Source organism: Tamandua tetradactyla, chromosome 1 (assembly GCF_023851605.1).
Source record: "Tamandua tetradactyla isolate mTamTet1 chromosome 1, mTamTet1.pri, whole genome shotgun sequence".
NCBI classification, from domain to species: domain Eukaryota; kingdom Metazoa; phylum Chordata; class Mammalia; order Pilosa; family Myrmecophagidae; genus Tamandua; species Tamandua tetradactyla.
In genome coordinates, this window is record NC_135327.1 from 232,971,795 (window position 1) to 232,996,956 (window position 25,162).

At 38.5% G+C, this 25,162-nt stretch overlaps 1 protein-coding gene across 2 annotated transcripts in view; it reads left to right on the forward strand.

Moving 5' to 3' along the window:
• The window catches only part of ARL5B (ARF like GTPase 5B), a 39,348-nt gene extending 14,674 nt beyond the window's left edge, over positions 1 to 24,674 (forward strand). For both annotated transcript variants that reach the window (XM_077154848.1, XM_077154838.1), the window contains exons 2-6: positions 12,041 to 12,101; positions 13,781 to 13,928; positions 15,803 to 15,886; positions 17,050 to 17,201; positions 18,132 to 24,674. In XM_077154848.1, coding sequence (XP_077010963.1) covers positions 13,785 to 13,928; positions 15,803 to 15,886; positions 17,050 to 17,201; positions 18,132 to 18,180 — 429 coding nt within the window. In that variant the 5' untranslated portion in view covers positions 12,041 to 12,101; positions 13,781 to 13,784 and the 3' untranslated portion in view covers positions 18,181 to 24,674. The remainder of the gene's footprint in view (positions 1 to 12,040; positions 12,102 to 13,780; positions 13,929 to 15,802; positions 15,887 to 17,049; positions 17,202 to 18,131) is intronic.
• The last annotated feature ends 488 nt before the right edge of the window (positions 24,675 to 25,162 follow it).

The following is a 25,162-nucleotide window of genomic DNA, read 5'->3' on the forward strand; positions in this document are numbered from 1 at the left end:
TGTTAATCCTCCCACTTCATTCTTTTTCAGGATGCTTTTAGCTATTCGGTGTCTCTTTCCCTTCCAGATGAATTTGATATTTAGCTTTGCCAAATCTTCAGGGTAGATTTTTGGAATTTTAATCAGTACTGTGTTGAATCTGTAGATCAGTTTGGGGAGAATTGGCATCTTAACTATATTTAGCCTTCCTATCCATGAGCAGGGAATGTCTTCCCGCCTATTTAGGTCTCCTTTGATTTCTTTTAGCATTGTTGTGTAGTTCTCTGTGTACAAGTCCTTTACGTCCCTAGTTAAGTTCATTCCTAAGGTTTTTTTTTGTTTTTTTTTTATTAATTAACGGAAAAAAAGAAATTAACCCAACATTTAGAAATCACACCACTCTACGCATGCAATCAGCAGTTCTCAACATCATCACACAGATGCATGATCATCGTTTCTCAGTACATCTGCATTGGTCCAGAAGAACCAGCAACACAACAGAAAAAGATATAGAGTGTTAATATACAGAAAAGTAATAATAATAGTAAAAAAAAAAAACTTATAGCTCAGAAGCAGCTTCATTCAGTGTTTTAACATGACAAGCTAGGAATTATTGTGCTGTCCATTTTTGAGTTTTTGTATCTAGTCCTGTTGCACAGTCTATCCCTTCAGCTCCAATTACCCATTATCTTACCCTGTTTCTAACTCCTGCTGGATTCTGTTACCAATGACATATTCCAAGTTTATTCTCGAATGCCGGTTCACATCAGTGGGACCATACAGTATTTGTCCTTTAGTTTTTGGCTGGACTCACTCAGCATAATGTTCTCTAGGTCCATCCGTGTTATTACATGCTTCATAAGTTTATCCTGTCTTAAAGCTGCATAATATTCCATCATATGTATATACCACAGTTTGTTTAGCCATTCTTCTGTTGATGAACATTTTGGCTGTTTCCATCTCTTTGCAATTGTAAATAACGCTGCTATAAACATTGGTGTGCAAATGTCCGTTTGTGTCTTTACCCTTAAGTCCTTTGAGTAGCTACCCAGCAATGGTATTGCTGGGTCGTATGGCAATTCTATATTCAGCTTTTTGAGGAACTGCCAAACTGCCTTCCACAGTGGTTGCACCATTTGACATTCCCACCAACAGTGAATAAGTGTGCCTCTTTCTTCGCATCCTCTCCAGCACTTGTCATTTTCTGTTTTGTTGATAATGGCCATTCTGGTGGGTGTGAGATGATATCTCATTGTGGTTTTGATTTGCATTTCTCTAATGGCCAGGGACATTGAGCATCTCTTCATGTGCCTTTTGGCCATTTGTATTTCCTCTTCTGAGAGGTGTCTGTTCAAGTCTTTTTCCCATTTTGTAATTGGGTTGGCTGTCTTTTTGTTGTTGAGTTGAACAATCTCTTTATAAATTCTGGATACTAGACCTTTATCTGATATGTCATTTCCAAATATTATCTCCCATTGTGTAGGCTGTTTTTCTACTTTCTTGATGAAGTTCTTTGATGCACAAAAGTGTTTAATTTTGAGGAGCTCCCATTTACTTATTTCCTTCTTCAGTGCTCTTGCTTTAGGTTTAAGGTCCATAAAACCGCCTCCAATTGTAAGTTTCATAAGATATCTCCCTACATTTTCCTCTAACTGTTTTATGGTCTTAGACCTAATGTTTAGATCTTTGATCCATTTTGAGTTAACTTTTGTATAAGGTGTGAGAGATGGGTCTTCTTTCATTCTTTTGCATATGGATATCCAGTTCTCTAGGCACCATTTATTGAAGAGACTGTTCTGTCCCAGGTGAGTTGGCTTGACTGCCTTATCAAAGATCAAATGTCCATAGATGAGAGGGTCTATATCTGAGCACTCTATTCGATTCCATTGGTCGATATATCTATCTTTATGCCAATACCATGCTGTTTTGACCACTGTGGCTTCATAATATGCCTTAAAGTCCGGCAGCGTGAGACCTCCAGCTTCGTTTTTTTTCCTCAAGATACTTTTAGCAATTCGGGGCACCCTGCCCTTCCAGATAAATTTGCTTATTGGTTTTTCTATTTCTGAAAAATAAGTTGTTGGGATTTTGATTGGTATTGCATTGAATCTGTAGATCAATTTAGGTAGGATTGACATCTTAACTATATTTAGTCTTCCAATCCATGAACACGGTATGCCCTTCCATCTATTTAGGTCTTCTGTGATTTCTTTTAGCAGTTTTTTGTGGTTTTCTTTATATAGGTTTTTTGTCTCTTTAGTTAAACTTATTCCTAGGTATTTTATTCTTTTAGTTGCAGTTGTAAATGGGATTCGTTTCTTGATTTCCCCCTCAGCTTGTTCATTACTAGTGTATAGAAATGGTACGGATTTTTGAATGTTGATCTTGTAGCCTGCTACTTTGCTGTACTCATTTATTAGCTCTGGTAGTTTTGTAGTGGATTTTTCCGGGTTTTCGACGTATAATATCATATCGTCTGCAAACAGTGATAGTTTTACTTCTTCCTTTCCAATTTTGATGCCTTGTATTTCTTTTTCTTGTCTAATTGCTCTGGCTAGAACCTCCAACACAATGTTGAATAATAGTGGTGATAGTGGACATCCTTGTCTTGTTCCTGATCTTAGGGGGAAAGTTTTCAATTTTTCCCCATTGAGGATGATATTAGCTGTGGGTTTTTCATATATTCCCTCTATCATTTTAAGGAAGTTCCCTTGTATTTCTATCTTTTGAAGTGTTTTCAACAGGAAAGGATGTTGAATCTTGTCAAATGCCTTCTCTGCATCAATTGAGATGATCATGTGATTTTTCTGCTTTGATTTGTTGATATGGTGTATTACATTAATTGATTTTCTTATGTTGAACCATCCTTGCATACCTGGGATGAATCCTACTTGGTCATGATGTATAATTCTTTTAATGTGTTGTTGGATACGATTTGCTAGAGTTTTATTGAGGATTTTTGCATCTATGTTCATTAGAGAGATTGGTCTGTAGTTTTCTTTTTTTGTAATATTTTTGCCTGGTTTTGGTATGAGGGTGATGTTGGCTTCATAGAATGAATTAGGTAGTTTTCCCTCCACTTCAATTTTTTGAAGAGTTTGAGGAGAGTTGGTACTAATTCTTTCAGGAATGTTTGATAGAATTCACATGTGAAGCCATCTGGTCCTGGACTTTTCTTTTTAGGAAGCTTTTGAATGACTAATTCGATTTCTTTACTTGTGATTGGTTTGTTGAGGTCATCCATTTCTTCTTGTGTCAAAGTTGGTTGTTCATGTCTTTCCAGGAACCCGTCCATTTCATCTAAATTGTTGTATTTATTAGTGTAAAGTTGTTTATAGCATCCTGTTATTACCTCCTTTATTTCTGTGAGGTCAGTAGTTATGTCTCCGCTTCCATTTCTGATCTTATTTATTTGCATCCTCTCTCTTCTTCTTTTTGTCAATCTTGCTAAGGGTCCATCCATCTTATTGATTTTCTCATAGAACCAATTTCTGGTCTTATTGATTTTCTCTGTGGTTTTCATGTTTTCAATTTCATTTATTTCTGCTCTAATCTTTGTTATTTCTTTCCTTTTGCTTGCTTTGGGATTCGTTTGCTGTTCTTTCTCCAGTTCTTCCAAGTGGACAGTTAATTCCTGCATTTTTGCCTTTTCTTCTTTTCTGATATAGGCATTTAGGGCAATAAATTTCCCTCTTAGCACTGCCTTTGCTATGTCCCATAAGTTTTGATATGTTGTGTTTTAATTTTCATTCGCCTCGAGGTATTTACTAATTTCTCTTGCAATTTCTTCTTTGACCCACTTGTTGTTTAAGAGTGTGTTGTTGAGCCTCCATGTATTTATGAATTTTCTGGCACTCCGCCTATTGTTGCTTTCCAACTTCATTCCTTTATGTTCTGAGAAAGTGTTGTGTATGATTTCAATCTTTTTAAATTTGTTAAGATTTGCTTTGTGACCCAGCATATGGTCTATCTTTGAGAATGATCCATGAGCACTTGAGAAAAAGGTGTATCCTGCTGTTGTGGGATGTAATGTCCTATAAATGTCAGTTAAGTCTAGCTCATTTATAGTAATATTCAGATTCTCTATTTCTTTATTGATCCTCTGTCTAGATATTCCATCCATTGGTGAGAGTGGTGAATTGAAGTCTCCAACTATTATGACATATGTGTCTATTTCCCTTTGCAGTGTTTGCAGTGTATTCCTCACGTATTTTGGGGCATTCTGGTTCGGTGCATAAATATTTATGATTGTTATGTCGTCTTGTTTAATTGTTCCTTTTATTAGTATATAGTGTCCTTCATTGTCTCTTTTAACTGTTTTACATTTGAAGTCTAATTTGTTGGATATTAGTATAGCCACTCCTGCTATTTTCTGGTTGTTATTTGCATGAAATATCTTTTCCCAACCTTTCACTTTCAACCTATGTTTATCTTTGGGTCTAAGATGTGTTTCCTGTAGACAGCATATAGAAGAATCCTGTTTTTTAATCCATTCTGCCAGTCTATGTCTTTTGATTGGGAAATTCAGTCCATTAACATTTAGTGTTATTACTGTTTGAATAATATTTTCCTCTACCATTTTGCCTTTTGTATTATATATACCATATCTGATTTTCCTTCTTTCTGCACTCTTCACCATACCTCTCTCTTCTGTCTTTTCGTATCTGACTCTAGTGCTCCCTTTAGTATTTCTTGCAGAGCTGGTCTCTTGGTCACCAATTCTCTCAGTGACTTTTTGTCTGAGAATGTTTTAATTTCTCCCTCATTTTTGAAGGACAATTTTGCTGGATATAGGAGTCTTGGTTGGCAGTTTTTCTCTTTTAGTAACTTAAATATATCATCCCACTGTCTTCTAGCTTCCATGGTTTCTGCTGAGAAATCTACACATAGTCTTATTGGGTTTCCCTTGTATATGATGGATTCTTTTTCTCTCGCTGCTTTCAAGATCCTCTCTTTCTCTTTGACCTCTGACATTCTAACTAGTAAGTGTCTTGGAGAACGCCTATTTGGATCTAATCTCTTTGGGGTGCGCTGCACTTCTTGGATCTGTAATTTTAGGTCTTTCATAAGAGTTGGGAAATTTTCAGTGATAATTTCTTCCATTAGTTTTTCTCCTCCTTTTCCCTTCTCTTCTCCTTCTGGGACACCCACAACACGTATATTTGTGCGCTTCATATTGTCCTTGAGTTCCCTGATACCGTGTTCAAGTTTTTCCATTTTTTTCCCGATAGTTTCTGTTTCTTTTTGGAATTCAGTTGTTCCATCCTCCAAATCTCTAATTCTATCTTCTGTCTCTTTAAATCTATCATTGTAGGTATCCATTGTTTTTTCCGTTTTTTCTGCTTTATCCTTCACTTCCATAAGTTCTGTGATTTGTTTTTTCAGTTTTTCTATTTCTTCTTTTTGTTCAGCCCATGTCTTCTTCATGTCCTCCCTTAATTTATCGATTTCGTTTTTGAAGAGGTTTTCCATTTCTGTTCGTATATTCAGCATTAGTTGTCTCAGCTCCTGTATCTCATTTGAACTATTGGTTTGTTCCTTTGACTGGGCCATATATTCAATTTTCTGAGCGTGATCTGTTATCTTCTGCTGGCATCTGGGCATTTAGTCAGATTTCCCTGGGTTTTGGACCCAACAGGTTGAAAGATTTTTCTGTGAAATCTCTGGGTTCTGTTTTTCATATCCTGCCCAGTAGGTGGCGCTCGTGGCACATGTTTGTCTGCGGATTCCACCAGTAAAAGATGCTGTGGGTCCTTTAACTCTGGAAAACTCTCGCCGTGGGGAAGGTTCGGCAGCTGACGCGGCTTGGAAGAGTGCCAGCCGGCCCGGGGGTCCAAACGCGGGGAGAGTCACTGGCCACCGCTGCCCGGGAGAGCGCCCAACCGAATTTCCTAGTCGGCCCGGGGCGCCAAGCGTGGCGGGAGGGCGCCCTCCGCCGCAGCCCGGGAGAGTGCACCGTTCCCAGCCGGACCGGGGAGTCACCTGTTTGGAAGTTACCCCCACCCCGGTCACCGTTCTCCGCGGTCTGGGGATTTCCGACCCAACTCTCTCAGTTGGTCCGGGGGGCCTCGCGTAGTGGGGGCACCAGCCGCCGCAGCCCGAGGGGACCGCCTGCCCAATTCTGCCAGCTGGCCTGGGAAGGAGGAAGGGAGGGACTCCGACCGCTTACCGTCCCTCCCGGAAAAGCCTGCGCCCCTCGGTGATCTCACCGCATCTGGTTCTCCCAGACAGTCAGCCGTTCCAGGATGGGGTACGCTGTCCCTTTGATCTCCGTCGTGGCTCCGGGAGCTGCTCTGTATCGTCTCCACTCCCCCAGTAGCTGTTCTGGAGGAGGAAAGGTGAGGGTGGCAAGGCTGTCGAGGACGGTGGCGGAGGAGCCGGTGAAGGCGGAAGAGGGCACGGTGGTGGTTGGAGAGCCGCTGGAGCAGGAGGAGAAAGGGGAGGATAAGATGGCGAATGGAGCCCCGCCGGAGCCGAAGGGGGAAGAGGAAGGCTGGCTGGCGGCGGGAACACCGCAGGCGGAGAAAGAGGGAGAGGAGGGCTGGCTGGCGGCGGGAGCGCCGCGGGCGGAGAAAGAGGATTCCTAAGTATTTGATACTTTTAGTTGGTCTTTTGAATGGAATTTTTTCCTTAACTGACTCCTCATCTAGGTCATTGCTTGTGTAGAGAAATGTTACTGATTTTTGCACATTACTTTTTTTATTTATTAAAAAAAATTAACAAACAAAACATTAAGATATCATTTCATTCTACATATACAATCAGTAATTCTTAATATCATCACATAGTTGCATATTCATCATTTCTCAGAACATTTGCATCGATTTAGAAAAAGAAATAAAAAGAGAACAGAAAAAGAAATAAAATGATAACAGAGAAAAAAAACATTATACATACCATACCCTTTACCCCTTGCTTTCATTTACCACTAGCATTTCAAACTAAATTTATTTTAACATTTGTTCCCCCTATTATTTATTTTTATTCCATATGTTCTACTCTTCTCTTGATGTGGTAGCTAAAAGAAGCATCAGACACAAGGTTTTCACATTCACAGAGTCTCATTGTGAAGTTCTGTCATCATCAGGAAGCATGGCTACTGGAACACAGCTCTACATTTTCAGGCTGTTCCCTCCAGCCTCTCCGCTACATCTTGAACCACAAGGTGATATCTACTTAATGCGTAAGAGTAACCTCCAGGATAACCTCTCGACTCTGTTTGAAATCTCTCAGCCATTGACACTTAGTCTCATTTCATTCTTCCCCCTTTGGTCGAGAAGATTCTCTCAATCCCTTGATGTTAATTCTCAGCTCATTCTTGGGTTTTTCTCAGTCCCTTGATGCTGAGTCTCAGCTCATTCCAGGATCTCTGTCCCACCTTGCCAGGAAGGTCCACACCCCTGGGAGTCATGTCCCATGCAGAGAGGGGGAGGGTGGTGGGACTGCTCATCATGTTGGCTGGAGAGAGAGGCCACATTTGAGCAACCAAAGAGGCTCTCTTGGGGCTAACTCTTAGGCCTAAATTTTAAGTAGATTTGACCTATCCTTTGTGGGGTTAAGTTTCATATGAACAAACCCCAAGACTGGGGGCTCAGCCTATAGCTTTGGTTGTCCACACTGCTTGTGAGAATATCAAGAATTCAACTTGGGGAAGTTGAATTTCTCCCCACTCTCACCATTCCCCGAAGAGGGCTTGCAAATACTTTTCCAGTCACTGATCAAATCACTCTGGGATTCATCGGGGCATCACTCTGGACAAACCAACAAAATCTCATATCCTACCTGAGATTCCAAGTACTTATGACATTCAATCAAACTGTCTACATGCATTATATTAGGAAATGCTCTAGTCAAAATATAAATTTTGTAACAAATAAACATTTTTTGCTTTAGTCTCACACATAAGGTGACGTTTTAAAGTATTAATTATCATCTATTTTCAGCACCCTGCAATAATGACATTCCTTTGTTCTTCCTCATGCAAAAACATTTTTAAAATTTGTACATTGTACATTTCACTATTATTATACACTCTAGGCATTCCTAGATTATACTATCTTGATCTTTAACATCTATCTTTCTTTCTGGTTTCATTTATGTCCCTATCCCTCCTCCCTCTATCATTCTCACATGCAGCTTCATTCAGTGTTTTAACATAATTGTATTACAGTTAGGTAGTATTGTGCTGTCCATTTCTGAGTTTTTATATTCAGTCCTGTTGCACAATCTGTATCCCTTCAGCTCCAATTTCCCAATATCTCACCCTATTTCTATCTCCTGATGGTCTCTGTTACCAACGACATATTCCAAGTTTATTCACTAATGGCAGTTCATAACAGTGAGACCATACAGTATTTGTCCTTTTGTTTCTGGCTAATCACACTCAGCATAATGTCCTTAAGGTCTATTCATGTTGTTACATACTTCATAACTTTATTTTGTCTTACAGCTGCATAATATTCCATCTCATGTAAATGTCACAGTTTGTTTAGCCAACTCTCTGTTGATGGACATTTTGGCTGTTTCCGTCTCTTGGTAATTGTTAATAATGCTGCTATAAACATTGGTGTGTAATTGTCCATTTGTGTCCTTGGCCTCGTGTCCTTTGAGTAGAGACAGCATATAGATGGGTTCTGTTTTTTAATCCATTGTGCCAGACTATGTCTTTTGATTGGAGAGTTTAATCCATTAACATTCAGTGTTCTTACTGCATGGGTAGTACTTTCTTCTACTATTTTGCCTTCTGGATTTTGTATGTCATATCTAATTTTCCTTCTTTTTACCTTTACTCATAGTCTTCCTTTCTACACTCTTCTCCACACCTCTCTCTTCTGTCTTCGTATCCGTCTCTAGTGTTCCCTTTAGTATTTCTTGCAGAGCTGGTCTCTTGGTCACAAATTCTCTCAGTGATTTTTTGTCTGAAAATGTTTTAATTTCTCGCTCATTTTTGAAGGACAGTTTTGCTGGATATAGAATTCTTGGTTGGCAGTTTTTCTCTTTTAATAATTTAAATGTATTATCCCACTGTCTTCTCACCTCCATGGTTTCTGCTGAGAGATCTGCGCATAGTCTTATAGGGCTTCCCTTGTATGTGATGGATTGCTTTTCTCTTGCTGCTTTCAAGATCCTCTCTTTCTCTTTGACCTCTGACATTCTGAGTATTAAATGTCTTGGAGTATGTCTATTTGGATCTATTTTCTTTGGAGTACACTGCACTTCTTGGATCTGTAATTTTAAGTCTTTCATAAGATTTGGGAAATTTTCAGTGATAATTTCCTCCATTAGTTTTTCTCCTCCTTTTCCCTTCTCATCTCCTTCTGGGGCACCCACAACACGTATATTCATGCGCTTCATATTGTCTTTCAATTCCCTGAGTCCCTGCTCATATTTTTCCATTTTTTTCCTATAGTTTCTGTTTCTTGTCAGATTTCAGATTTTCCATCCTCCAGTTTTGAAATCCTATGTTCTGTCTCTCGAAATCTACCGTTGTAGGTTTCCATTGTTTTTTTCATCTCTTCTACTGTGTCTTTCATTCCCATAAGTTCTGTGATTTGTTTTTTCAGACTTTCAGTTTCTTCTTTTTGTTCTTTCCTTGCCTTCTTTATATCCTCCCTCAATTCATTGATTTGGTTTTTGGTGAGGTTTTCCATGTCTGTTCATACATTCTGAATTAATTGTTTCAGCTCCTGTATGTCATTTGAATTGTTGGTTTGTTCCTTTGACTGGGCCATATCTTCAAATTTCCTAGTGTGATTTGTTATTTTATGCTGGAGTCTAGGCATTTAATTACCTTAATTAGTTTATTCTGGAGACTGTTTTCACTTCTTTTATCTAGGGTTTTCTTGCTGGGTGAATTTTTTGTCTGTCTGTTCTTTGACATTCTGTTTAGCTTTATCTGGCCCTTTAGCTTAAGTTATGTTTAACAGAGGAGAATTTTTCAGTTCTTGTTTTATTGTTTCTTGCCCTGCTTGTGTGGTGCCTTTCCCCACACACACTTAGGAGGGTCTACTTAGATATTATAGACCCCAGACAGATTTTCCCACACCAAACTGGCCTCCTATCAGGAGGAATGAGTCACCTGTGTCGGTTTTCCCTGAGGGTGAGACCCAGCAGGTTGAAAGACTTTCCTGTGTAGTCTCTGGACTCTGTTTTTCTTATCCTGCCCTGTGTGTGGCACTTGTCTGCCTGCAGGTCCCACCAGCACAAGATAATGCGGTACCTTTAACTTTGGCAGACTCTCCCTGCTGGGGGCGTGGTGGAGACAGAGGAGAGGTTGTAGGCTGGTTTTAATGGCTTCAAATTACCAAGCCCTGGTGTCTGAATTCCTTGATGGAGGGATTCCACCTGGGTGGGGCTTCACCCCCCTCCCCTGGGGAAGGCACAGGCTCCAGACAAGCCCCCAAAAGAACTCACTTCTGCCTATGCCTGGGGCAGTTGCAGCCTGAAAAATCCTGCCGCTGTATCCAGAGGCAGTCAATCCTTTATAGATACACAGCCACAAAAACCTTGTTTCCTTCTCTTTTTTTCCCCCTTTTTCTGTCAGTCCTGCCCCCTTGGCGCCAGGGCAAAAATGAGCAACCTCCATTTTGATCAGGTTCACCTAAGCTGGGGGCCTATTTTTAGTAGTCAGAATTTGTTAATTAGTTCCACAATTGGCATTTGATTGTGCCCAGTCCCTGCTGCTGGTAAAGTCCCTTCCTTTCCCCTCTGGGAAGCGGCTGTGGGGTAGGGGCACAGGCCGCCGTAGCTTTGGGAACTCCCGGTTCTGGGGGGTGCTCGCAGCCGATCAGCTGGTCCAGACTGGGGTACGCTGTGTGTCCGGTCACTGACGTGGCCCCAGGAGCTGTTCTGTGCTGTGTCTGGTTATTTAGTAGTTGTTCTGGAGGACAAACTAAAACGCGCACGTTGTTAAGCCACCATCTTGACCCGAATGTCTCAATAAAGTGCACATTACTTTTATATCCTGCCATCTTGCTGAATTTGTTTATTAGCTCAAGTAACTTTCCTGTAGATTTCTCAGGCCCCTGGAAGATCTCAGGCTGGCCTCTGAGAGAACTGTCGCCTCCCTTTTGTTAGGTGGCGCAGTAGCAGGGCTTTCAGAGTGGCATGGCTTATGCTTTGTTCGGATGTCTGACTGGAGTGTGGTGTCCTCAGAGGTTACCCTTGGGACGGGTCTCTGATGGGAGGCGCGTTGCATCCTCGGCTGCTGACAGAGGAGGACGTGAAGATTCTAGTTGGTGCAAGGCCTCGGCAGCCCTGGGGCGGCTCAGCTCAGCTTCTCAAGCATCTCCTCCGCCAAAGGGGACCTTCAGTGGGTGCTGCGAGGATTACTCTAGAGGAAGAGGGGTCTTCGGGGTATCTCCCACTTCATGGGGCCCCTAAACAGATGCACTCACTGCTTTTGAGGGGGTGACTCTTAGGACTGAGGGCTCTTGTGCCAAGAGCAGAAGCCAAGCCTGCGCTAAACAACTGTTGAGTTGAGACAGAAAAAGCAGCAAAAGCTAAGTAATTGCAAAAATATCTTTTCAGTTAATATAAGCAGAGAAAAATGATGGAGAGTATGTGTTTCTTATTAGTGACAGGGAAGATTTTCAGATGCGGTAAATTTTAAGTGGAATTTTCCAATGAAAGGAAATAAAAAATCTTGGTACATATAGATGGGCAAACTTCTGGCTATCAGAAAAATTTGATAATAAGCTCACTTGATTAGTAGAGACAACAAGTGGTGTGTGAACAGAAGATTGCTTTCTCTTTTAACTGAAATGTTGTCCTCTCTTGTTATTATGGCTGATACTGGCTTTTCCTCCAGATTCACTGTACTAGTTCTGCGGCGTCCCCTCTTGCCTGTCTCCCGCATCCTGTTACGTTGCCTCACTTAAGGCCGGTAGCCTTAGCCCCGCACACGTGAGGGAGGGCCTCTTTCTGTGTTTGCACAGGTGGTGATAAATGCCCAGACCGTGATTCCCACTCGGAAACTACAGATGACCATTGTTGGGAGCCTGTGATTGTTGTGGGTACTGTGCTTAATGCCTAATGGTTATGGTCTCTTTTCTTTTTGTAGAACACAAAGTAATCATAGTGGGACTGGATAATGCAGGGAAAACCACCATTCTTTATCAGTTGTAAGTATGAGTGTTTGCTGAAACAGCTGTCATTTTCATTGAAACCGATTTTGTATAATAAGAATGAGATGCCATTATAACATAATGAAAAACCTCAACATGTGACTTTGTATAAGTTTTGTATTTTATCAATCACAAAGTAAAACTGCTGTATGTTTGCCAAAGCCTGCACCAACACTCACCTACCTGTGCCTGGCCTTGAAAGAAAGAAGCGTTATTGAACTCAAATCAAGTGCATACTAAAGCTGGGGTATTGTGAGTGCGTGGGTCTCCCTAGTGAGTTCTCCCACAGAGCAGTTCACCTGGGTGGACTTGCGTCCCTAGGAAGTGACTGCCCCATCCTGGTGTGTACCTTTGGAATTGTTTCGCCAAGCCAGACTTGGCGAAGACTGCCCCTGAAAATACTCTATCAGTGGCTTGCCAGTTGGAGAGACTTAAGACTCTGGAGAAATAGATTAACACCTACTTACCTTTAAGAAAATTTTAGCAGCTCACCCAGCCACTTTCAGAGCCTCTCCATTGTCCTTTCAAAGCCGAGACCCTTCTTGCCGGGCCATGGAGGTGGGTCTGTCCAGGCCTCTGGACATAGACTGCCAGAAAATGCTGCATTCCGCTGGGGCTCTTGTCTTCCCACCTCTTCTTGCTTTAGAGGCAGATCAACCTGACGGCTCTCTAGAAATACTTCACTTAAACAATGCTTAACCCATTTTCCAGCTACTTTGATAAAAAACTACAAACTTTTGGTTTGTCTATTGAGAGGTGAGCATACTACTTGTTTTCTTTAAAATATTTTGATTCATGGGCCTTTATGTGTTTTAATATGACCTAGTCTTTATACATCAAATATAAACAGTTCAGAAATCTGCCATTGTTGTTGAAATCATTTTGCATGTAACTTGGAGAATATGTATTTATAAAACCCAGGGATATTAGTAAGCCTCTTCCATCCCATTCCTGCCCTGTTGAGGTAAATGAATCTTTGTGGAGTGAAATAATTAATGTAATCTAACCAATGATTCTGATAAAACCTGTGGTTTAAGCATTGTTATTCTAAATAAACTTATTTATAACTAACTTTATTTTTTTATATTAAGTGATTTTTTAAAATTTTGAAGTAATTTCATATGCACAAGACATATAACTAGCTTTAAATGAAAATTATTTGCTTCTGGCTCTACCTTTTTAGACCATAGTTGAGGTTAACAGGCCTGAACTAATTTTCACAGCTGAGCAAAGGCTCAGCAGTCTGCCTAGGGAGTGTTCACAGTACTTCGCCACCTGGGGCTTCGGTGGCTGCTTTGCAAATGTGGGTGTCCCGGGCACCTGGCTTTCTTTCAGAAAGGGTTGCTGTTGGGATTTTTGCCTTCAGCTCTAACTAGTATCAGGGTGGGTTGGTATTGGAATTTTTGGCTCCAGAAATGTGCGCTCAGAACTACAGCATTCTCTTCTGTTGAGATGAATTAAGTCTGCAGTTTATTCCATTAGAGAAAAAACAAACAAAACAGGAGTTGTCTAGACATTTATTTGCACAGATAGTCTACAAGTTTTCTATTTTTGATTCTAATAATTGCCATCATTGGCATAAATAAGGAAGGTCTATTCACCATAAAAATGGATAGAATCTACTTCAGGTTTTTACCATTTACCAACTAGTTTTCCTGGTGTCTGTCTTCCAACAGTTTAATGAAAGAAGTGGTTCACACTTCTCCAACCATAGGAAGCAACGTTGAAGAAATTGTGGTGAAGAACACTCACTTCCTGATGTGGGACATTGGTGGCCAGGAGTCCCTGCGGTCCTCGTGGAACACCTATTACTCAAACACGGAGGTACGCTAAGGCGGCTTCTGAAGTTCTCACCAAAAGAACCAGAAAGTAAACCCAGAAGACAGGCAGGATGCATAGGCCGTTGGCACTTGCCTTTTAATCAGATCATTTTTGTAAGTAGTTTGAAGAGTGAAACAGTTAAGGGGACAAAGGTTAGTTGAGTGCCTGTTTTGGGCAGGCTGTCCAGCCCTCACAGTGTTATGAGACTACCTCCTCTGTATAAGAAGTCTCCCGGCTTATGAGAGGACCCAGCTGGGTGAGGGACCTTATATGTTAGGCACAATATTAATAAAAGATTTTAAGATAACAACTGAATAGTCACTTTTTGGTTTTTTTTTTAATTGATTTGCTGGCCACCTCCCAGAATTCTTTATCATGTAATTCACTTTTTACTAGTTCAGAATTGAGCTGAGGAACAAAGCTGGGACATCTTCAGTGTTGTTTCTATTTCTTCTTAGAGGCAGATTTTTTGAAGACCTTGATTGCTGTTGAGAGAAACTTTTCTTTGATCGCACTAGCATACAATTGCATCCATGTAATTTTTCTTTGCAATAAAGCACGTTACTGATTATTTCTAAAATGAAGCTTCCTGAACTGTGGTGTTTTCTGGGTGTCTTAGGGTTGGGGCTGATGCGAGGAATTTGGGGTAGATAAAATTGCCCTTTTTAAAATAAAAACCTCATATCCTGTATTTATGCCATGGTGGCACAGGTGTGTGTGTATATGTGCTCCAATGTAGCGCCCACCAGGGCAGACTAGGGCGGCAGGCACCCCAACAGTTGTGGCAGCACTGCTGTTTTATTTGGGGGGAATGAGACCTGGGGTGAGCAAATATTACGGTTACATCAGCTTACTATATATCCCTATGGGAAACTAGAATATGTTAACAAGGGAAGACAACACTTTGGTATATGATTATTTAAATAGCATAGCTGTTGATACTTTTTTAAAGCCCAGAAATAACTTCAGTTGTGAAAAGAATAGTTATCTTTGATGAAGAGGTCAAAGGTGATTCTAGCTGATTTATGTATTCTTAAAACATTTCAAAATAAAAGTTTTGAAATTGCTGAATTCTACAGCTAGAATTTAGAAAGATACCTTATTACTGATTCCATTTGCATCAAATGTTCTTTTAATAAACTATTTCTGCAAGAATACCAGAATTTCAAAGAACCTTTGACTTTTATTGTAGCACACCACTTATCCAAATTGTTTTTTTTTATGTGTAAGAACCACCTCTTTAAATACACACCTTTACCAACAGAATTCTCTAGTTCTTGTCTTCTCCTTACTTTATCATTTTACCTGCATATTTAGCATATTACTAACACCTAAGTATATATGATTGTGTTTCGTATATTTTTACTTCAACTTTTATTGCTCATATGTAAAATGTTATCTTATTCATTAGTTTTTATTACACATTTATCTTTCTCTCTAACCTGTGTGCTTCTAATAGGAAGGAGATTCTGCCTTATACATAAATAGTAAACAATTGCTGACTGTTTAAATGAATGCCAGAATAAAGAAGACTATTTATATAAAATTAACTTTCCTTTTAAAACGTTATTACCTGCATTTGAAAGCGAATCTTAGTATTACATAGTATATATTGAGATGTTGCCTTTTTGTTGTTGTTTTTATTAATAAAATTGGACACAGTTTTATCTGTTGAAGTTGGGAGTTGTCACTCTTGGGTTTTCCTGCCAGGTGTAAGTCACTGTTCCATGAACTCTGGGAGGGAGGAGCAGCAGGCGGCCAAAAGTGATGATGATACTGTGAGGAAAGGACTTAACAGCACCTGAATAGTTTTGTAGAAACCTTTTCAACATTCCATTCAGTTTTCTGTCTTTCCTCCTTTTTAAATTTTCTTCTAGTTCATCATTCTTGTTGTTGACAGCATTGACAGGGAGCGACTAGCTATTACGAAAGAAGAATTATATAGAATGTTGGCTCACGAGGTAAGTTCTGAAAGTGAATCTTCAAAACACAGAAATGTGTCTGTATGCTGGGTTTGCTTCTATAGAGATTAACGTGATATGATGTTGGTTATTTTATCGTTAAAATCTTATGTGATAAATTGATGATAATCTTGAAGTCAGAAATTTTCATTATTTTTTAAAGTGCATTTGTGGACTACTGTTAGTGAATAAAACTTAGGCTTGCCTTTTTTTAGAAGGTTGGGTTGATAAAATTGTGCAAGGAAGGGGAAAAGAGAAATGTCGCTCCCTCCCACCCCACCACATTTATAATAACCGGAAGTTCTTTAGTGAATAATTTGAGATCTCTTAAATATTTCAGGTATATGCTATATATTTTTAGACAGTAAAGCACATTCTTGCACCCACCATTGAACATTAGATATCAAATATCTCATGATCACTCAGTTTGGTGTTCTTCCTCATTCTCAGAAACCTCTTCTAAAAGTAGTGTTTGTCATTCCTATGCATATTTTTATACTTTTATATATCCATAAATTGTACAGAATGCTGTAGTCATAATATTCATATCTTTCTGACATTTGCTTTTATTTTTGCAAAGCGATGAGATTGGTCCCTGTTACTAGATAATGCTTCAGTAATCCCCTTTAATAACTATAGTTCCAGACTGTATGAATATACCATAGTTGGTCTGATCTTCTGTTAACAGACATTTAGGTTGTTTCTGATGTCTTAATGATACACACAATGCTCACGTTACACAAAGAGCAATACAAGTGTTGCCTGGCCCTCACCTCCAGTACTGTGCTTTAAATTTTGGAGAATCTAAAGTATTTACAAGATATTACCATATTTGCCCATTAGAATGTTGCTTATATAGTTTATGTCAATATGTAAGAGGGGTTTTTTTGTGCTTTTGTTTGTTTGTTTGTTTTTCACTTTTAGTTTTACCTCTTTGACCCAAAAGTAGAAAAACAGCTTAATTCTCTGACTTAGGTTGATTAATCTGTCGTTATTAGAATGAATCATTAAATTGTGGTTGAGAGAATTTATTCTTATTCAGTAACTTTAAATTAAGTACTGGTGCCTGGTTGTGTTAAAGCAGAAGGTCTACATCACTGCTGGCAGGGGTTTATGTGGGTTGTGGTGGCCCGTGGATGAGAGGTACTTCACATTGATTGCAGGATTTACGGAAGGCTGCAGTCCTTATCTTCGCGAATAAGCAGGATATGAAAGGCTGTATGACGGCAGCTGAGATCTCTAAATACCTCACCCTTAGCTCAATCAAGGACCACCCCTGGCACATTCAGTCCTGCTGTGCCCTAACAGGAGAGGGGTAAGTGCTGGTCGCCTGTCAGGGCTGGGGCTTCTTTCACATTAAAGATGGTTTTCGTATCATCTCAGGCTTCAAAGGACAAAGTGGTTTTAATAAACTAATTTTCTGAAAGATCTTTAGAAACTTCTAATATAAATGTTTTATCAAGAAAGTACAATAATAGAGTTTTTTAATTGTTTCATGATATGCATTTTTTGTTCGTTTCTTACTTTTATCATCACTAGCTAACTGGAAGAAAATTGAGGTGTCACCTGAATTAAAGAAGTTTCAAAGAAGTTTCACATTTTTTGAACAGACTCAGGTGTTATCTCAGCACCTGTCTCCTTTATGATCAGGGCTCCTTTTGGTAGGTGCCTGTTGAGACAGCAGACATTTGAGGCAGATGCCATGGTAGTGTCTTCTTCCTTCCCAATATTGTGAGAATGGATATAGCACGCCAAGGAAAGCCAGTGTGTTATATATGGATTACACGGTCTATTTCCAGGAGTACATTTATTCTTAAAGCAGTCTGACCTTCCTAGTTGCAATAGCATGGCCGTGTGTAGACATTGTTGACATATCCTTTTCAGATTGGGCCATAGCTTTAACCTCAGAAGAGGAAGGGAAAGCTCCTGCTGTCTTTCTCCGGTGGCTTCAATTTTGACAGAATGGGGGGAGAGGGGATATTTGCAGTGTTGCCTGCAAAGTTCCCAAAGCTGCGTCTTGGAGATGATATTGTAGCCATTCTCCGTAGTGCTCACCTGAAGAAGGTCATTTTGTTTAAGTGAATGTTGTATTTAAAAGTTCCACCTGCAGTAGCCTTAAATGTTGTCTCTGAAGTATATAAATAATGATTGTAGTACTGACCTTTGGGTTAAGTCTTAAAAGATAATAAATATGCTCTCAATTTGTAAAGTATGAAGTTTTTAATTTTGGAAACACTTGTTTCAGGTTATGCCAGGGTCTGGAGTGGATGACCTCCCGGATTGGCGTGAGATAACTGTTTGACTCAAAAGAGACTGCTCTATTTATTCTGTGAACATGAACATTTTTCCTGGTACCTTGGCTGCTGAGGCAGCAGCATGTTTAATTTATAACAACACAAACCTCTATGAGCGACACTTGAATCAAGTGCAGCTGAACTGGAAACAAAAGATTTTTTCTTAACTTTTTTTTAATGCACTAATCTTCAGTTGGATGAACATAATGCATAACTGTTTTCAGCAACAAATTCTTCTGACTGCTTATTCTAATTATTCAAAGACTGCCTTGTGAGAAATGTTTGTCATATGTTTAATGTTTTCTGAAGTACTGTCATTACCCTAATGACCAGTTTCTTTCATTTATTGATCCCAAGCCCCACCTCACCCCTATAAATTACCAATTTGGCAGAGTCATACCAGAAATCATCAGGTACCACTAGCAAACTTCTCTAACTCTACATGCTTGCTTCCTCCATAAACCACTTATGTTTTGGACAGAACTTATGATGGGGAGTTGGGGGTAGCTGACTAGAGGAGACACATAAGGAAAACTAAACATCACAAGAATTTGCCTTTAAGTGAGTGCTTTCCTCCATACTATTGCTAACCATGGTATAATTTTACATTGCTGTTAGCATGGAAATTAAGTAGATTATTTATCTGAAAGAATGAGGGTCACTCTGCAGCCTGTGGCTAGGGAACCAGAAGTGCCCCTTTATTCACATTTTGATCAGAAACTAATCCCAGATTTTATGATGAATCCTATTGGATAAGTCTCACGTTAAGAATATCACATTATAAAGGGCATACATAATTATAGGACGTTATTAAAGCATACCAGTATTAAAGTTGAAACGACACTTGGGATATTACTACTGTTGATTACAAACAACTTTATTATCAGCAAAAGCTTCAGCAGTTCCATTTGCAAGGGGCATCATATCTGTAAATAGTATATTTTGGGCAAGAACTAAAACGGAAATATAACAGTTTATTTTATTTTGTAAATTTTGAAAAATATCTGTCTGTAATAACATTTCTACCACCAGCAGTATATCACTTAAAGTACCGCGTGATGTTCCTTAAATCTGAGGTTTTAGTGTAATCAGCTTGAAACAATTGCCATATTTATAGTTTTGCTTCATGTTGTAAAATCTTTTGCTGGATTTATAGGCAACTTTTTAGACTATTACTTCAAGACTCAGAGTTAATACACTGACAGCTTATAAATTTAAAAATATTTAAAAAAAGGAAAAAGTCTGAATCTATCAAAAGTTTTTTGGCTAGCATTAAAAAGTTTCAAGACAGTTTTTTTTGTTTGTTTGTTTGTTTGTTTGTTTTTGTGTGGGCAGCCACCCAAAATTTAACCCAAAATCAAGACAGTTTTTTAATGAAGAAAAACCTAAACATTGTATACTTAAATTGAAAGGGAAGACAAATGTAATAGTTTCAATCCTGCTTATTTCACATGTTTGAGTTTGCTGTAATGAAGAGGTTAAAATGTACACTTAGAGAATAATACTTTATTGTACAGTGTTTTATTCTAAATTTGTGTCAAAAGTAAGATTGATTATTCATAAGAAAGAGTAACTATTGAAAGTCGTGTTTTAATTTTAACATTTTATTTGTAAATTGATTTAAATTTTGCATTGTTTTCAAGTGTACTAATTTATCATGTTTAATCTAATTTAATGTGGTAATATTTTTTAATTTCTGTTCAATGATAACACACCCTCAAACTGAAAAATGTCCAGAGGAAAGCTTTCTGGGCTATGGGAAATAGTGATTTGACTTTGTTTTGAACCTTTTCCTTAGTGGTTCTCTACGGGTAGAGAATTTTTTTTTACATAATTCATAATCAGTAACATGAAAGTAAAGCAGACATAAATCAGTATGGATGCTTTGTGGTGTGTGGTGAGGGTGGGGTAGAGGGAAAGTTATAAAACACCTTTGACCTAATACACACTCTGCCTGAGTTTCTATCTTGGTTATGTAGTTTACTGTCTGTATTAAGGAGAATTCTCTAAGTTTGTTTTGAGAGAAGCATATTCAGTACTTGTGTTTTTGTTCTTATTATAAAATGATTTTCTGTCTGCCTTCTTGTATGTAATATGATTGGCTGGCTCAGTTTTCCTCTATCAAATTATATGGTTATTTTTTATATTACCACATCAGCATTATAGTGAAAGTGTTAGTCAATTGTATTTTGTCAGACAGCTACTAGCATAGACTCAAATTTGCTATTTAATTTTTAAAGTACAGTTATTTCATTTTCTAAATCCTTTTTAAAAATGTGTTACTTTTGCATCAGAAATGATTTATGTTAACTGCATTGAAAATGAAATCGGCATGCAACTGGATTTTGTGCCAAAGTCTGCGTTTGCACGTAGATTGACTGTTTGAACATTTTGTAAAAGTTCAAGTAGGAAATTTATGTGAGACTTCTAGAAGTATTTTATAAGTTCTCATTAAGTATTTCCTGTCACAGCTGTAAGATAGCCAATTACCCTTTACTCCAGGAGAATGGGTTGACCCCCACAGGTATCCAGTACTAAAGGGTTGATTCTGACATTCATTGTCAATCAGTCAGTTATACAATATTGTCTGATGAAAATGCAGGTTGCAGTTAATTAGTGCCTTTATTGATATTTTGAGGTAAATTCTCAACTTTATACTATGCCTGTTCTTTGGAGGTCAGATATTTATTAATGATCAAATAATTGAAGTTTTATCCTCTTCTTCAACCTCACACATTGTCTACCAAAGCTTGTCTAAGTATTAGAAAGCAACAGACCTGCCCACATTACCTTCAGGAGGTCATGCTACATTTTGTTTTAGTTTAAGGATAAAGAAATTAAATTTTACCTGAAATCTTTGCAATATCTTATTACAATTTAAGTAGAAAATTACCTTGTAAATTTAGATCTGGCATTGAATGTGTTACTTTATTCATCTTGTAACCCCATCGTTCTTATTGATGCTCATTTGAGGACTCACTTAGTAATTAATGGGCCCTTTTACAAGAGATATTCTTCATATTTTGAATTGTAAATTATTAATCCCTTAAAATCTGGAATATTAACATAAATGTAATCTATTAAAAATTGAAGATTAAATGTCTAAATTTTGCTTTTAGGCTCTTGGGTTAGTGTACCGAAATCCCTTATTCAGTATTCATTAGAAAAAAGAATAATAAATTCAAATTCCATTGCTAAAAATGACTTTTTGTTGGGCACCACTGCTGTGGCCACAGGCATCCAGTGCCCTTCACTGTGGCACCATCTGACCTTTGGTGTGTCGCGTGCACAGAGAGAGGTGCTTTCCTCTGTGAGCCTCCTCCTGCAGGGAGCTGGCTGTGTGAAGTCACAGAACAGCATCTCAAAGGAACGGTAAAGCTTTTTAACATCCTGTTGGTGCAAGTATCTTAGGGCAAATTATGAGCAGTATTGTTTCTTCTTGGCACTCTAATTTAATCCTTAACTATGTAAAACCTTTTCAGGAGGGAAAAATGTTGGAGTTTCACCCTGTATGCCTATAGATGCATACAGTTTGTTGGCATCTATCTTTGGAGACCAAATTTAAGCTAACTTTTCATCTACTGCTTTGGGTCAAAAAAACTCCACATCCAGCTCATTTCTGAAGAAGAAGAGTGCTGTTGCATTTTGTTAGGATCGAAGCAGCTTTGGGGTGCAGCATGTGTGGTAGAAAGACCCCTGGACTGACCTGGCTACCGAAAGTAGTTTTCCATCTTCCTTTGGTCAGTGGTTGTCTAGTTAGCCTTAGACACTTGAAGTTATTTTTTTCCTAAACTGAGGAACTAAAACTAGAGCTCTAACACCTCTTTTGGTTTTAAAACCCAGAATCCTTGTATGCTATTATTAAAATTGTAGAACCTGGACAATTGTAAGGAAAGATATGTAATATGAAATTAAATTCCTTTCTCTCTGGTATTTGATTCCAATCTCCATTATCATATTTCATTTACTGTGTGAATGCAATCAAGGAGGAAAACAAAAAGTATTAATTAGTTACTTGGCTATTAAACTTGAATAATACAGTATTGACAGTACAATAGAGACAATAAGCCATATTACCAAGAAAGTGATATTAAGCTGCATATGAAGTGCCAGTATGTGTTGATGGAAATACTCCTAGAGAATTTGACTTGTTCATTTTTCTGCCTTTACTGCTTGGATGAAAGTGGTTAGTTTGTTCAGTTATGCCCCAGTATTAAATAGTACATTATAGCTATGATGTCAATATTTGAAATATTTATAAATCTGAAGATGGTTTGCAGTAAAGGTTAGTTTGTTTTTTCCCGAAGGGTCTCATCATAATCTAGGTAGTGCTACTGTGCAGACTGGACTCTAAAAGTCGTGTTCCCAATGAGAGGATAGATTTTTTTTTAGTTCCAGGTGACCAAAGCTAGAGATGGCCACTTTGAGAAATATTTTCAGCTGCTCCATTTTACATTTAAAATAGAAAAAGTCTTTGTTCAGCAGACCTACAAAGATTTTTAAATGTCTGTAATTTGGGAGATAACAGTTTGGAGGTTCAAGTCCAAGCACTTGAAAGCACAAGTCAGAATCTTTGAAGCAAAGACTGACATGGGATAGAAAATCTTCAAAAGGATATTAGCCAATAGAAAATTAGACTGAAAACAGTGAATCTCCCCCCATTGAAGGCACGTAAATTTATTAGAAAGTACAGTCTTTTACCATAGAACTGTATGACTGTTATTTTTAATGTGACCGCAGGACATGAATGTTGAGTAGGCTTTAAGAATTGGGGAGTGCAATTGCTTGAATGGCATTTTTACTTTTTTTGGTTGCCAGAAAGCTACATATTCTCTTGGAATGGGAAAATAATAACATGTTCTTTAGATATCTTTTCCGTATACTTTTTTTTTTTTTTAATCATGGGCAGGCACCAGGAGTCAAACCCGGTCTCCGGCATGGCAGATCTCTTTAGATATCTTTTGAAATAGAAAATGAAGTTCTAAAAGAACAGAAATAATCTTGTGCACATACTTTTAAGATTGTAATTTAAAAATTACTTCTGGTTTCAATCCATATGGTGCTTTGCTCAGTTTGTCAGATGTTGCACCATCCCATAAATGCCCCTTTCACCCAAACTAATTGAAATGTGCAAAATTCACAACTAAGGAATGGCATTCCTTAGGGATTTTGTTTCGTTTTGTATTTAGTTCAGATTCACAAATGGTCTTCATTAAAGCACATGGCAAATGCTTAGTCAATATTTACTTGTTCTTATTAAACCATGTTGAAAGGAAAATTTCTAAACTTTGATTGATTATATTACACTGTGAATATATTTCCATCAGTGTTGGTGAGATATCAAATGACTATCAATTGATCTTGATTAAATATAATTTATTTGCATGTTTTAGCCCTAGTCACAAGAAAGACTATAGTCATATTAATCTTAGATTTTCCCTCAGGAAATTTCATGGACTCTGCAGCCCCTATTTGTTCTCTTGGAGTAAACTGTTCAGTATAGTTATGGAAACTTGTAATTTTGATTTTAAAAAGAGTTTAGCTGCTATTTCATTAAAAGTGTGAAATAAAATGATGGTTATCATTTTTCCAATTATGTAGTACCTAGAATTTTTAATCTGTGTACATCTCTTTCAACAGAGCACGGTTTTAAAACACAGACCACAAAATATAAAAACAGTTATAGCCTTGCTTTTTTGCATTTGTCTTCAGCAGTGTGGTTTATACTTATGATCACCCATTGCCATCTGACTATCACTTGGTGCTTTAGTGCATTGAAGAGGAACCAGCAGACCCTCTCTTCTATATACTTCCTGCCTCAGAATGCAGAACTCTTCTCTAAAGTGTGATTCATATTTACATTCGTTTCTTAAGATTTCAATACAAACTACTGTCATCCATCAGGCTTCAGCCTTTCTGAAGGAGTTCTAGCAGTAGTGGAGCTGACCAGCTTGGTAGAGTAGGAGATGGTGCTAATGAGGTCAAAATTAATGGATTGCATCTTTGTGTGATCCTTGGTATTATTGTACAGAGGGGACAAAATGCCTTTCATACCACAAACTGTGTTTCTTACCCCAACCAGTTGACTGAAATGTATGCCATTGGTCCAGTAGATTTGACAAAGCATTAGTAAAATGAAAAGTCCAAACATAAATTACTCAGTGCATATGTATCATCACTGCTTGAAAGTGGTTCAAAGCATGTTTTGCTAATGGTGGGGTGGTTTAAAACACATGTTTAAAAAATGTTAATAGCTCACTACTGTCCTAAAATTCCTATTTTATATGTTTAGATTGTTGGGAGTCATGATTTTTTATTTCTGCAGTTGTCATGCCTGCATGCCTATTTACCCAAGTAAAAGGATGCTCTTGGCTCCAGAATGTTCATCTTGTAGACAAGTTTTGGCTCACTTGCAATCATGGTGCAATACAGTGTAACATTCATTTGTTTTTACAGTTTTACTTTTGTCATAATAAATAATTACTTTTGCAATATGAAGTGAATCCAGTGTTTTCTTTCAGAGATAAAATGCGTCTTGATAGTCCTTTTGTTGCAAGTGATAGAAACTCACCTAAACTGGTAAAGGAGTTTTATAAGTGGAGGTGATGTGGGTGGGGGTGGGTGACAGGTTGTGGAACCCCTAGGCAGAAATAAAACTGGATTTCTGGAACAGACTGAAAGTAGCGACAGGATTGCTGCAGAGAAGCCAGCAGGTTACCTCTTTGCTCCCCATCTCTTCCTTCTCTGCCACTGAGTAGACTGCTTTCTTGTGTTTGCTGTTCCAGATGGCAGGTCGCGACTGGCTTAGTCCTGGCACGGCTGCAAGGTGACCACACCCTGGGTGGCTTAAGGAAACAGAGATTCCTTCCCTTGCTGTTCTGGAGGCCAGAAGCCTGAAATCAAGTGTTGGCGGGGCCGCGCTGCCTCTGCAATCATGAGGACAGGGTCCTTCCTCGCCAATTTCGGACTCTGGTGGCTCCAG